The following is a 14,740-nucleotide window of genomic DNA, read 5'->3' as shown; positions in this document are numbered from 1 at the left end:
TGTGCATTTATGTGAGTGTTGCTAACCCCCAGTTGTTACCTGAAGTTCTTTTGCCTCTGATTTAAACCAGAGATGTTGAAACAAAAGATGTGATCAGAAATTCACCTGTCTTGCCCCTTCCAGAGGAATCCCGGATGTTTCTGGAGCATCCCTGGAGCGTTCGGAGCCTTCCCACGTCCATGGAAGCGCATCCCTGAGGGACGCAGCCCCTCCCAGAGAGCTCTGCGCTTCATCCCAGCACTGCCATCCTGTCGGACCCGCGGATCCCGGAGCTGCTTCCCAGAGCTCCCTGTCTGGGGAGCGCCTGGGCAGCGAGGAGGGGGCCGGGGACAGGGGCACCGAGCAGGAGGCAGCGGTGCCCCGGAGCAGGGGGCATCCAGCACACCCCGCTCCAGAGGAGGTGCTGGGAAAGGGGCTGGAGCGGCCCTGGAGCACAGCTGGGAAGGATGGACTCTCCCCCCCTGGCAGTGACGGCCCAGCAGCTGGGTCTGAGCTTTCGGAGAAGGACAAGGAGTCCCCAGGGCAGGAGGAATCCTCGTCCTCGGGAAACTCCTCCTACACAACAGCACTGACCAAATTCTCAGAGAGGAGTGAAGGGGGGATGCGGAAGGAAAAGGTAAAAGTGCTTGGGAGTGAGGCAGGAGTCCTGGAGAAGCAGGAAAAAGGAAAGAAGGTGCCTGAGCTCGATTTGCCAAACAATTTCTCCGATGGCTTGAGGAGAGGCCATTCTAAAAACTCAGGTGCTCAAGACGTTCTTTGTGCAGTGACTCCCGAGCCGGGCAGAGGAGTGCTGGAGGAGCACGGAGTGGAGCTGGAGGGCTCTGAGGGCTTGAGGCTCAGGGCTGCTCCTGGGGAACTGCAGGGAGCTCTCCTGGATCATCAGCAGGAGCAGCCGTCAGGGAGACTGGGGCGAGAGGAGCTTGTCCCTGCTGTGGCAGGCACCGGGGCCTGGGCACCCAGGCAGCCACAGGGGCCGGCCACGGACACAGCTCCGGGCACCGAGGGGTCCCCGGGGGGAGCAGGGCCTGCGGGAGGCAGGGATGAGCTGACTGGCTCAGACTTCTCCATCGAGAGCGGCCACAAAGGCACGGAGATTTCCCCCTCCTTCAGTCTGGGGGCTGAGGGCTCGTTCTCCGTACACCTGCCTCATCCCAACTTCCAGTCCACTCCGGGGATATTCCTCAAGAAAGCTGGGAAGGCAGAAGGACGTGGAGTCCTGGTGATCCCTTCGGACCTTCAGGCCTCTTCTTTGTGTTCAAATGAAGAAACCTCCGGGAAGCCCCCTGCCCATACCCCTGGATCCCTTGGGAAGCAACATCGTCCCCAGAGTGCTCCGAAAGAAACGTGTGAACATTTCGAGTCCTTGAAGCCGGAATCCCCCCACCCTGGCAGGATCCAGTCCTTCCCATCGCTGAGTTTCATGGAGAAGGTGGGAGCTTGGAACATGAGCCAGCCAGAGGAGGTTCCTGACGCCGTGAGCTCCGGTGTCCCAGCTGGGTTTCCTCCTGGAAGGAAAGCCTCCAATGCACTTGCCATGGCTCCAAGCAGTATTTTATCGGTACAGAAAAGTCTTAGAGATCCCCAGGACTGTGCTGCTCCTTCCTGCAGGGAGGCAGGTTCTCTGGGAAGTTTGCACTTCCCTCACACAGAGCCGCTGCCTGCCCCCCGTCTGAGCAGATCCCGGTCTGACAATGCCGTGAATGTTCGCAGCAGGAGCAGAGCCTGGGCTGGAGTTACCCCAGCAGCAAACTCTGCAGAGGCCCTGCAGCCTCCAGGAGAGAAGAGTCCTGCCTTGGGAGGGTTGGACAGCACCTCAGGAGGCTGCACGACACCAGAGGTTGTTCCTGGATCTCGTGGTGAGGATGTGGAAAGCACCGCAAGGCGAAGCTCAGCCCCAGCTGTGTTTGTGTCCAGTGTTGCTCAGTTCCCTAAAAAGGATGGAAGCTCCCCAGCTGATGAGCACAAGGATTGTGATGCTCAGGAAAATCAACCCCTCAGCCTAAATATTCCCACTGGACACAACATCATGGACAGCTTTGGAGCCATTTCCCTGGAGAGTCTGGATGTTCCTGTCAGTTCTGGGGAGCCTCAGGGGGCCCTGGGCTCTGCTCGGGGCTCTGCTCGGGGCTCCCTGGTGGTGCCCAGGCCCTGCCCCAGTGCAGGAGGGGACACTTCCATCCCTGCTGGAGCAGTGCTGGAGACTCCAAAGAAAGAAGAGTTTAATATTGAAGAAAGGATCCCAGTAAGTTTGGTTCTAATTTAAACTCTGGTTCCAGAGTTATCCATTTCTTTTTCCATAGTTATCAGGTGTTTTCCCCAGAGTTATCCATTTCTTTTCCCATAGTTATCAATTTTTTTCCCCAGAGTTAACCATTTCTTTTCCCATAGTTATCATTTCTTTCCCCAAGTTAACCATTTCTTTCCCCAGAGTTAACCATTTCTTTTCCCAGAGTTATCTATTTTTTTCAGTTACACTTTTTTTTCAGAGTTTTCCATTTGTTTGTCACTTTTCCATTTTTCCCCACTGCTCTTTTAGGAGAGGTTTTAGTCATTACAGCCAAAATAAATGGTTTTACACAGGGCTGTGCTACAGTGAATTTCATCCATGATACTGGTTCAGCTTATCTTCAGTAGAGGTGGGAAATATTAGTAATATTTAGTAATATTTGCTTTGGCCAAAGAAAGGGTTGGATATGGGAAAGGTGCCTTGTCTTTCCCAGGGACAGCTGAGTGTCAGGGGAGCAGAAGGAACAAGAAATGGGAGCTGGTGGCTCTTTCAGAAGATCAGGTTCTCATGATCCAGACGTGAGGTTCAGACTCAGGTGCTGAGTGAGGAGAGCTGAGCTCCACCCCCCAGCTCTGCAGGAGCAGCAAAGCCAACACAGCTCCTTGGAAATGAAATTCCTTTTTTCCCTATGAATTCTCATTTTGCTTGTTCACCTTGTTCCAGTTTCTGAGGCCTCAATTCTGAATTCTTGATGTGTTCCTCATAAAGGACCTTCAGAGCTTCTTCATCCCTTCCCTGCTTTCCATCCTGCCTGGCTAATCCAGATTTCCCCCTGTTTGGGGGGCTGGAGGCAGTGGAGAGCACTGGGCAGCCATGTGAAGTGCAGTAATAGCTGTTGGGGGGTAGAGCAAATGAGATGCAGATTTATGGTAATGACAAACATGTAATTATGCTCTGAGTAAGAGGCTGCTCCTCTCACAAGATGACTCCATAGTCATCAGGTCTTCGGGAATGTGCTCTGGAAGCTCTTTTCACTCTGTTGTCTTTGCAAACCCGTGGGGAAACAAATATAAATGTTGTAGGGAGGGTGTTTAGATGAAATTCATGAGGCAGAGAGATGACTTCTGTTCCTGGCTATAATTACACATTCTCCAGCCTGGTTCTGAGGAATTCTGCTCCTGTAAGTCGCTGGCAGGTAAAGGAGATCAGGTCACCTACCTGGCTGTTAATGTGTAAGTTTGTAATAAACCCACAGGAAATGGAGTTGGCTGTGATGTGTCAGGTAATTGATTTAATTTTCCTGGCTAGTTTAGGACATAGTGTGGACAAGTTGAAATTAATTTGCCCTACAGGTGATGAAGTCAAGGGAAATTCTGGCTGGTTTTTTCCTGCATGTAATAATGTCTGTATGTAAACCAGCTCTGACAAAAGTGCTCCCAACTATTTGCCTTGAAGGCTTGAACAAACTTGTCCTAAAAAACAAGGAGCTTCCCTGCTGCTGGCTTGAATTCCCAGGTCTGCCAGTGTTTTCTGTGCAGCAGTGTTTTGGGGAGGGAGAAGGCGTTTAACCCAAACCTTTGTGTTCTCCTCCCAGCTGCAGTTCAGCAGCCTCCCCTGAAGAATCCGAATTCTCACTCCTGCAGTGTCCAGTGCTGGGGTGAAGGAGCTCTGCCAGCCCAGGACCCACGGCATTCTCCGAGTGTTTGTTCCTTGTTTTCCCAGGTCTACCTGCGGAACCTGGGCATCGAGCAGTCCCCTGGCACCATCCTGGCGCCCTTCGTGCCCCGGCGGCCCCTCCGGGAGCTGGAGTTCTCCCCCGTGGAGCTCAGGACCCTGAAGGATCCCCTGGACAGGCTGGCCCGGGCCCCTCCACAGGCACAGGGTACGGGGAGGGGTTTGGGAGGCCTGGAGAGCACTGACCTCCCCCACCTGTGGGGTCAGGGGTGTTCGTGGGGGTTGAGCTTCTCCCATCTCCAATAGATTCTGGCATTGGGAAGTATCCACAGCTCTGAAAAGCTGCCTCCAAGGGATCCAGGACTGTGGAGCAGCTGCCAGGCAGTGCAGGGACACTGTGTCTTTATTCCCTTTATTTCTCTGTGTACAAGAGTCCTTGAGAAGGATGTGGTTTGTATCTTGAGATTGAAGAAATGGGACCAGACTTTTTCTTCCTGGGAGAGGAATAAGTCTTGGTTTCTTTTTAATTCTGGGATTTCTTGGTGTGACAAAAAGTTGTCAGTATTTTTATAACTGACCAGATCTGGTCCTAAATCCATCTACCCATCATCATCATCAACCAAATCAGAGTGGCCTTACCAGGGCTGAGTCATTTCTGAGTGCTCAGGCAGGGTTAGGGTGGCTTCAGGGCCTTGCCCCATGTCATTAAAATGTGAAAATGTGCATGAAAACTCCTTCCAATGTGTCATTTCCTGAGAGTGTCCTGGTTTGGGATTTGCACCTGTGGGAAGCTGAAGGCTCCTCACGAGTCCCTGTGTGACCCTTTCCATTCTGACCTCAGCCCCCTGCACTGGCCGGGTTCTGTGACCAGATGTTCTCTTGTTTTCTTTTATCATTTTCCCCTTCTTTGAGGGTTATGGGAGACCTGGCAACTTAAACCACTTGGCTTTTGGGACAGGGGAAGATTTGTCCTGGAATCATTGAGGCTGGAAAAGCCCTCTGAGCCCATCCAGTCCAACCATCCCCAGCACTGCCAGGGCCACCCCTGCCCCATGTCCCCAGGTGCCACATCCACAGGGCTCTGAAATCCCTCCAGGGATGCCCCGGGCAGCTGTGCCAGGCCTGGACAGCCTTTCCATGGAGGAATTTTACTTTTGTAAACCAGGTGTTCATTTGGACATCCAAGCACCACTGGGTCATTTATCCAAGAGCGTTTATTTCAAATCCAGTCTAAGCAGTTGTTTAAAAGCAAAGAACTTCAGTTATCAGGGAAAGGTTCTTCCCCCAGAGGCTGCTGGGCACTGCCCAGGCTCCCCAGGGAATGGGCACGGCCCCGAGGCTGCCAGAGCTCCAGGAGCGTTGGGACAGCGCTGCCAGGGATGCCCAGGGTGGGGCTGTTGGGGGGTCTGGGCAGGGCCAGGGGTGGGACTGGGTGATCCCATCCAACTCAAGATTCTCTATAGTTCTCTGATAAGTTTTGCATTTTCTTTGATGTTTAGCTGAAATACTCTTGAGATCTTTCAGGAGATAGTTCTTGTGGAGATCTTAGTTCAAGTCTCATTCTAAGAACAGCATCCTAAATATTTTCCAGGATTTGAATTCTTCCCTCCCTTTATGTGCCCTCTAGTACAAGTATTTGCTGATGCCTCTGTGTTCTGGAGCCTCCAAATTAATGAATGTTGTGTTCCTTTGTAGGTGAATTGCTGCCAGCCTTTGAGATGTCACACGTGAGCTTTGACTCCGACATCTCCACTCCGAGCGTGTCCATCCCCGTGGAGTCTGAGGCTGGCTCGGGTGCGCTGTCACCCCGGGAGCTCTGTCCCAGCTTCCCAGGGCTCTTTGGAGAGGCCCCAGTGAGCCAGGGCAGCGTGTCAGGGCCCCAGCTGGAGGTGGCTGCCCCAGGTCCCACAGCCCAGGGTGCAGAGCGTTCCACGGGATCTGCTGGAGCAGAGCCGGGCCTGCCCCGCTGCTCCTCGGGCAGGGAGAGTCCCCGGCTGGGTGGGACAAGTGCTCGGGATCCGCCTGCTGACCGTGGGCCCAGGAGCTCGGACAGCAGCCTGCAGGAGTGGGCTGCTGGAATTTTGTCTGGAGTCAAGAATAAAATGGAATCAGACAGAGGGTCGCAGACCCCCAGCATGGGAAGTGAGAGCAGCAAGGGGCAGGAAGGGGATTCCCTGATGGGCTCTGGGGCCCTGCGGGAGCTCCGTGAGCTGCTGGCGCAGGCAGAGGAGCTCGCTGCCAGCTGTGCTCATCCTGCTTCCCCCACAGCCTCCTGCAGAGAAACTGGGGAGTCTTCCCCAGTGCTGCTTAGGAAGGAGGATGATCCCAAAGATTCCAGGTTAGGGAAGGACTGGATCCCTCAGCTGCAGAAAAGACTGCCGTGGGATGAGGCCGCGACTCTGAAGGGTGTGCGGGGAGAGGGGCTGGGGATAAATGCTCTGGGTTCTGACCCCTGTCGTTTGGGATGGGGAAATCCTTTGGGTGTCGGTTTGCAGCGCAGTGAAGGGCTGAAGGGAATGGCCCAGGAGCCGAGGACAGGAAAATCCGCGGGGAGGTCGGAGCCCGAAGGGTGCAGCAGCGTGACCACAGACAGGAACCAGCCTGCCCGTGTGGGGCTGGCACAGAGCAGTGCCAGCAGCGACCTCAGCACCGGGACAGCTCCGGAGCTGGGCAGTCCCCCTCCCCTGGAGCCCCTGGGCAGCATCCCCGCTGTCCTGGGCGGCTCCCGGAGCTCCTCGTCCCTGGCTGGGGTGGCTGGAAGGGCAGGAGGGACGCGAGGGAGCGACGACAGCAGCAGTGGGGATTCCCTCAGTGCCCGTGTCAGGAGCCTCCTGGGGAACCCTCCGTGCTCCCAGCAGCCGGGCAGTGCCATGGGGGCATTCCAGAGCATCCTGCCTGCAGCTGGGGCTGCCAGGATCCAGGCAGGGAGCGGCAGCAGCAGCGGGGATTCCCTGGCTGCCCGAGTCCGGAGCCTCCTGAGGGCTGGGTCTCCTGGGATTGATGCCAGCCGGATCCTGAGGAGTGCAGAGGAGCAGGAGAGGAAGATCCGAGGTAAGGACACTTCTCAGGTGGGTTTATCATGCGCTGTGTCAGAGGGCACATCTGGGGTTAGGGGTGGGTGTAAGGGATGGGATGTGGAGGCTGGCAGAGCTGAGTCTGCTCCCTGCTTCAGAGGGGATTATTTGGTATTAGAATGAGAAGCTTTAATGGGACAAGGCTTAAATGAGGGGTGCTTCACTGTAATCTTCTGTGCTGTGGTAGAATGGGGATGGAATTGAGCTTTTCCAGTCTGAAAACCTTTTCCTGACATCAGCGCAAGGAAGTATTTTGTCCACACAGGTATTATCAGGAATGTGGGAAGGAATTTTGTGAGTGAGCTCTGACTTGTGCCTGAGACTACAAGGATGACAGAACCAGGAAAGGGTCTTGGGTCCATCTCTCCAAATAAATTATTCAAAGAGCCATTTTACATCGTATTCCTGGTCATTCCAGGAGCTCTGGAATTTGGTGTGGTCTTTGTTCTTTGGTTTCTTTTTTGGTCTTTGTTCTCTCAGCTGGGGTAACCAGAAGTGCATGGCTTTGATTTTAAGTTAAAAACTGTTCTCATTCATGAAATGGGAAAGGAAACCTCTCCTGGTTTGTGTTTTTGGCAGCCTGGGTGAAGCTGAAACTGGCCAGCCAGTCCCAGGAGTCTGGGCCAGACTGGGATGAGGAGACCCAGCAGAAGATTGAGAGAATAAAGGCAGAGCTGCTTCCAAAGACCAGGAACGCTGCACAAGCCAAGGTACAAACCAACTCAGGTTGGGGGAAATGCTGCTGCACCTGCTCTTGGGGGGTTTTAGGGTTTTTTTATGGTTTTCCCAGGCAGTTTGGGGTGGTTTGGGTGTGGGGGGTGACACTCAGCTGCAGATGTCCCAGAGGAAGGGATGTGGGGGGAGAATTGGTGTTGCTGTGAAAAAGTGCCCACAGCTCCTGGTTCTGGATTGGCTGGAGGAATTCTTTTCACAAAATATTTGTGGAGGTGCTGATTGTGACTCGGAAACTCCTCCTGCTGTGGCAGGAGTTCAGTGTCTGTGGAATATCCTCGGGGCAGGAGGCAGGATCACCGTGCAGGTGAGGCTGCCAGGGGCAGTCGGGGCGCTGCTCACAGGGGGCTCCCACAAAGAGCTCGGGCAGCGTCCGTGGGAGCGGTGGGGGTGTCCGTGCTGGGCAGGGGCAGGGGGCAGGGCTGAGGAGGTTCAGGATCCTGCAGCTCTGATTTCCTGGGAAAACTTGCCCTGGCATTGCTGTGGTTTGTGCATCTCCTTTGGAATCTTTCGAGTTCGTGTATAAAATCCCTCTCTGGGCTGCGCTTGGTGTAAGCAGGAGTGTGTTACCTTTGTTTTCTCTGCCAGTGTCCATTTTTGGCACTGCTCTGGTGTCTGGGGTGATTATGGCAGGATTTCTAGGGACTGGTGTCGGGCGAGTGCCCTGAGCTTTAGGAACAGCTTCCTTTTTATCTTTTTTCCTTGATTTTTTCCTGTTTTCTCCTGCAGCCTGCCTGCCTCCCGGGAAGAGCAGCAGGGGTTGGTTTGTTTGTTTTAATTAAAAGCCTTGCATTAGCAGGAGTGACAAACTGTGCTTTAGGAGTACTCTGTGTTTAGGGCTTCTTTGGGTCAGCAGTGCTGGGAAGAGACGCAGCAGCTCCCAGAACCCACCAGGCCAAACTTCCCAGGTATTCCTGGACTGGTGGAATTTCTGGGCAGCTGGGGGAAAAGAAAGTGACTATTTTATTAATATTTATTATATAAATATATTATATAAATATTAATATTTATATATTAAAATATATATATTAAAATAAATATTCTAATATTTTAGAAATTCACATTTCTTAAAATTCAGATTTCTTAAAAAAGAGAACCAAAACACAAATGCAAAAGCAGAGGCCTCGAAGCTTTTCCCCCCCCAACTTTTAGATTTTGTTTGGTCACAGCTTTGTCCCTAAGATGAACTCTGTGCAGTGTGGAACTGAAGATTTTACCTTTCTGTGATTCAGTGTCAGCTGGGGATTGTTTTATCCACATTTAGAGAAAGAAGAAATTCACCATAATTTTGCAAACCCAGTTCCCAAGAAATCTCTTTAGTTCAACCACAGCACCTCGTGCTTTGATCTCGAGAATGGTTTTGCACTGCAGTGTTTTTAATTTGAGATAAAAAACGGTTTGAATTTGCAGAGTGAAGGTGACTGGGGCTTTTTTATTGTACTTAAGATAAATGTACTTTTCCCTCCAAGCCAAACACTGTCACTAAAAAATAGAGATTGTTCAAAACTACTGCACTGAAGAAACCACAGCCAGGCAAAATAATCTCCTGTAAATGTAATGGGAACTGTTGTGTGCAGCAAGTGTGGAAGTCTTAGAGCCAAAGTGCCAGGCATGGACTTAAAAAGAGCAGAACAAAGATTAGGAAAAGGCATTTTCCTTCTACAAAACTTTTACGACTGAGGAGGACAAACTGTTCCTGTCGCTCAATCCAGCAGGATCCTTGCTCAGTGCCTGTGGGGCAGGTTTGGGGTGGATGTTCTTTGGGAATGTTCAGACTCTCGTTTTCAGAGGTGACAGCTCGGGAAATTCAGGTGCCACTGTGGCACCTGTTTGCCACAGGAACTGTGTGAAGTTTGTGGACAGAGGAGGGAGCAGGACACTGTGGGGAAGTTCTCTGGGATCTTTTACTTGGAAAGATTTTCCATCTTCTGAGGCAGTCGAGGGTCTCTGAGAGCCGTGTGTCACAGGCAGGGAAGAATCCTGTGGATTCCCCAGGTCTGGCTGAGCAGAGGGTCCAGGAGGGGCCTGGGGTGGGCACAGACAGGGGCTGCAAACGTGGCCTGGAGGGCTCGGCTGAAGAGGGGCTCAAACCCCGGGAATATTCAACAAGAACAGGCTGGGAGAGCTGGGGGTGTTCCCCCAGAGAGGAGAAGGGTCTGGGGAGAACTTCAGGGCCTAAAGAGGCTCCAGGAGAGCTGCAGAGGGACTGGGGCCAAGGCCTGGAGGGCCAGGAGGCAGGGAATGGCTTCCCAGTGGGAAAGGGGAGCTTGGGCTGGGATGTTGGGAAGGAATTGCTGGCTGGGAGGGTGGGGAGGGGCTGGGCTGGAATTGCCAGAGCAGCTGGGGCTGCCCCTGGATCCCTGGCAGTGCCCAAGGCCAGGCTGGACACTGGGGCTTGGAGCAGCCTGGGACAGTGGGAGCTGTCCCTGCCCATGGCAGGTTTGGAGTTGCTGTTGGAGGTAAATACAATTCCAGCATCCTAAACCCGAGGATTTTCCTCCTAAATTGAGGCCCCGATCCCCCCACCTGTATTTTATGGGTGCCAGGTGCTCCCTGTTCCCTTTCCTGTGAGTTCCTTCCCCCTTGGTGCAGTGTTTTCCTCCACTCCCTGCTGTACTTTTCCACTCCTTGAGCTTTCTCACTTCTCCAGGAAGTTCAGGGAGTTGTAGCTCTAAATTTGCACTGCAGGCTCCTGTGGATCATATGGCACAGGGAGCTTTTTTGGAAGCATGACACATAACAAGCACAATAAAACATGTGAAAGGCTTGGGAAGATGAGTTTATCACAACTTCTGTGCCTGCTCTCGCTGGTGGGAGTTGCTCTGGATTACTTCAGGCCGTTGAACTGGCACGTGGTGTGGGGAGGAGAAGTCTTGGGATCATCCCTGTGCTGGCACAGCTCTGCTCCCTGTCCCTGTGTTCTTCCACAGGCCCTCGCTGTCCCTCTTGGCTGTAGGAAATGCAGGAAGCCAAATAAACTGATTTGTTGCCTTAAAATCCATAAAGGAACAGAAAAGTGGGATAATGATGCAGGCCCTGCTGGAGTAGTTGCTCCCGTCATGACATCTGGGATGGGGAAAGGCTGGAACAGCTGTTGTGAAATACTTGTTTATGTGTTTGGTTTACACCAAGAATGTTTCCCACTGCTTTTTGTTGCCAAATTCCCAGTAGCTGATGGGGATTTAATCACTCAGGAACCAGTGCTGTGCTCCATTAATGGAATGCACTCTGCTGCTTCCACACACAGTTGTTCCAACCAGTAGGGAAAAATAAATATAAGCTAGATTTTTGTGTCTTTTTTTCTCTAATGAAGCTTATCTGGCCCATCTCCATAGCAGCAGATTTATCTTGGATTTGCTCTCTGCACCTCAGTGGAAGTGCTGGAATTTTTGATTACACTTGAATTAATAAAATTATGTTGACGGTTGGAATCATGGAATCATTAAGGTTGGAAAAGACCTCCAAGATCATCAAGTCCAACCATCAAGCAGCACCACCATGGTCACCACTAAGGTGTCCTCAAGTGCCACCTCCACACATCATTTGAACCGTTCCAGGGATGGTGACGCCAACACTTCCCTGTTCCAATGCCTGGTAACCCTTTCCATGGAGATATTTTTCCCAAGGTCCTACCTGAACATCCTCTGGTGCAACGTGAGGCCGCTTCAGAAGTTCCCTCCACAGGAGGCTGGTGGCCTGCACCCCACACACAGGGACATGGGCATGGGAGGGTTGGCTCCCCATGGAATTGTGTCTTTGTCCTGTCCCTTTCCCATGTTCCCCAACCCCGATTCTGCCCCTGAGGCCAAACTCATCCGTGGGACAGAGCTGCAGTGATGGAAGAGGTGCTGCTCCCTGGCAGGGGTGTGCAGGGTGTTGGGGAGTTCTGGCAGGGATGGGAATAACTCTGGGATAACTCTCTTTGATCAGTGCAGATCCAGGTGAGGGAATCCCAGCTCAGGTGAGTGCTGCTCTTGGTGTGCTCCAGGGCAGCCCCTCCTGTGGGTTGTGACCAACACTGGCAGGGATAAATTGCTGGGAATGGTACCTTGGCACTTAAAAAGGATACATTTTAATTAGTTCCGTAACAGCTGAGTTCCCTCCCTTCCTGATGACAAATCCTTGGTTATTGACAGCTCTCTTCTTACTTGGAATTTTCCCTTCCAGGTGGGAAGTTCTCCACGTGACCTCTGTGAACTGTGCTCTGTTTTTCAGGATCCGTGGCTCCGTGGTTTGGAAGCAGCTTCTGAGTATCTGAGGAAGCAGGAACAGGACCCGGAGCATTTCCAGGCTCCCACATTTCCCAGGGACAGGCACAGGCAGCTCTCCAGGGCTCAGGAGCTCTTCCAGTCCAGCTCCCGACCAGCAGTGCCATTCCCTAGGGCTGATCCCTTGGATTGCTCCCTGCTGCAGGACATGGAGCTGAAGCCCTGGCGTGGTGCTGAGCTGCAGGACATGGAGCTGAAGCCCTGGCGTGGTGCTGAGGTGCAGGACAAGCAGCTGAAGGCCTGGAATGGTGCTGAGCTGCAGGACATGGAGCTGAAGCCCTGGAGTGGTGCTGAGCTGCAGGACAAGCAGCTGAAGGCCTGGAATGGTGCTGAGCTGCAGGACATGGAGCTGAAGCCCTGGCGTGGTGCTGAGGGGCAGGACATGGAGCTGCAGCCCTGGCGTGGTGCTGAGGGGCAGGACAAGCAGCTGCAGCCCTGGAATGGTGCTGAGCTGCAGGACATGGAGCTGAAGGCCTGGCGTGGTGCTGAGGGGCAGGACATGGAGCTGCAGCCCTGGCGTGGTGCTGAGCTGCGTGTGTGCAGCCGGCGCCTGGCCGTGGGGCGTCCCGGTGCCGTGGCAGAGCTCCGTGCCGCTCTGGAGTGGGGTCCCGGTGCAGGGAGCTCCGCAGCTGCCCCCGCTGCCCACCAGGAGCTGCCCCTGCCGGCTGCGGGGCTGGGGCAGGGCTGGGAGGAGCCGAGCGCTTCCCTCACCCTCTGCCCTCCGAGGCGGCCGCCAGCCCTGCTGGGAGCCCTGGCACGCAGCCCCAGCCTGCCCAGGGATGGGCTGGAGGGGATCCTGCCTATGGGGCCTCTCTCTGCCGGCGCTGGGGAGGAGAGGCGCGGCTCAGAGCCCTGGGAGAGGTCCCAGAGCTGTCCCCCCAGCCCCACGCTGGCCAGCACGGGGGGTGACGGGGCTGGTGGTGCTGAGCTTCCTCCTGTCTCTGCTGACAGTGCCAGAGCTAGAGCTCGCCAGGCAACGGCCTGTGCAGCCCAGGATCCTGGGAAAAGACAGACCCTGAGTGCAAAACACCTCTATTTTGTGACTGCAGAGGTGACTGAGGGGGACAGGCAGAGTGCCAGACCTGGGGGGCTCAATAGCAGCACAGGAGCCGGTCAGGAAATAAATCCATTGATTGAACCCCACTCTCCAAGCTCTTCCCAGCAGGAGAAGATCCCACCTGGCCACACCCAGCTCTGTGAGAGCTCAGAAGGCTCAGATGCAGCTGCACAAATGGGTTTGCTGAAGGGCCACGGTGAGGTGTTGGCAGAGGAGAGGAAAAGCCCTGGTGAGCTCCGTCCCGTTCCAAAGGAGGCTGCGAGGGAGCAGATGGGTCCTTCTCAGCCTTTACCTGCAGATGAGGCTTTATCCACCACGTCTGAGACTCCCCCATCCCCGGTGAGGAAATTCCTGTCTTGTGTCCACATCACCCTTTCCTCCAGGGTCAGGAACTCAGAGCTGCACAGCGCCGGGAATGCTGGAAATGGGATGACAGTGTGGGACAAACCTCAAGGGAGGGCTCAGGCAGTAACTTTAAAAGCAGCTCCAGAAGCTTCAGTGGAAAGTGTTCCTGAATTCCCACCTGCTGAGGGTGTTCCAGAGGATTGCAGCTCAGCTGTGCCAGTGGCCTCAGCATATCCCAGCCGGGTGTTTTCCTCCAGGCAGGAGCTGCTGCTGCAGGGCAGGGCCAGAGCCTGGCTCCGGGGAGACTCGGGGGCACCTGGGGCCACAGGGATCCCCAGCTCGACCCTTCCTGCAAAGCCTGGGAGGAGGACTTCTGATGCTGCCACTCAGATCACCACAGAAAGCCCTACAAAAACCACCTTCTCAGCAGAAGTCTGCGTTGATCCCCAGGAGGGTGGAAATGCTGCCCAGCAGCCGTCGCTGCCCAAAGCCCCTGAACCTCCCAGCGTCACAACTTCATCCCACAAGGAGATTCCCCCATTCCCAAGGCAGCCTGGTGAGCAAATTCCTGTCTTATGTGTGTCTGTGGACCTGAATCTGTACAAGTTCAAGATATTGACAAGCATTAAAACCCAAACCCAGCTTTGTTGTGGATATAACACCCTTGAGATAATTTGGATATTTAGAGTTGCTCATTTGGGGGGAAACCCCAACCCTTAAACTTGTTTTTTTCAGCTTGGTGGGGAGGGATTTGTGTGGATGCAGTTGGGACTCAGTTCAGGTTTCTCTAGAATGGGTTTTATTGTGTCCAAGTGTGGTTGGAGAGTATTTTCTGGTGTTTGTGTGTAGATGATTTAATTTGCTTCACTTGGAGTTCAGTGAGAGCTGGATCTGATCACTGATTTACTCTCTAGTCAAGATAACACCAAAAAGTCAGAGGGAAATCTGCACATGGCTGCTTTTAATAGAATCAAACAGAAAACTGTGCAGGGTTTGGGATATCTGTCAGCAGAGGGGAGTGGATGTTCACAGGGGTTTCCCAGCCCAGTGGTGTTTTGTGCCGGGGCTCTGTTGTTGCTTTTATTGACTTGAGGGACACATGGCTGCTCCTTTGAAATGATTCCTGAAACAGGGATCAGCTGGGAGCTCTGTGGGTACAGGAGATGTTTCTGTCAGTCAGTGTTTGCCACCCTGATCACAATTTTGGTATTAAATAGGTGAAGCTGTTTTTCCAGGTAAGTGACAGTAACCTTCTGCCTTTGGATGAGGATTACAAAATTCAAATAATTGAATGTAACTAATGAAATAATAGTTGCAATTCATTTTCCTGAAGAATGGGATTTCTCAGGCTTCAGCAGCAGGA

General features: G+C 53.4%; 1 protein-coding gene across 3 annotated transcripts in view; it reads left to right on the top strand.

Moving 5' to 3' along the window:
* ALMS1 (ALMS1 centrosome and basal body associated protein) overlaps positions 1–14,740 on the top strand; it is a 53,814-nt gene that overhangs the window by 19,861 nt on the left and 19,213 nt on the right. For 2 of the 3 annotated variants that reach the window (XM_048303870.1, XM_048303868.1), the window contains exons 6-10: positions 124–2,242; positions 3,950–4,109; positions 5,597–6,952; positions 7,555–7,685; positions 11,923–13,933. In XM_048303870.1, coding sequence (XP_048159827.1) covers positions 124–2,242; positions 3,950–4,109; positions 5,597–6,952; positions 7,555–7,685; positions 11,923–13,933 — 5,777 coding nt within the window. The remainder of the gene's footprint in view (positions 1–123; positions 2,243–3,949; positions 4,110–5,596; positions 6,953–7,554; positions 7,686–11,922; positions 13,934–14,740) is intronic. The other variant, XM_048303869.1, reaches the window with a different exon arrangement.

The sequence above is a fragment of the Corvus hawaiiensis genome, chromosome 5, assembly GCF_020740725.1.
Source record: "Corvus hawaiiensis isolate bCorHaw1 chromosome 5, bCorHaw1.pri.cur, whole genome shotgun sequence".
Classification (NCBI taxonomy): domain Eukaryota; kingdom Metazoa; phylum Chordata; class Aves; order Passeriformes; family Corvidae; genus Corvus; species Corvus hawaiiensis.
The sequence above is the reverse complement of the archived record's forward strand: the minus strand, read 5'-3'. Positions and strand labels throughout refer to the sequence as shown.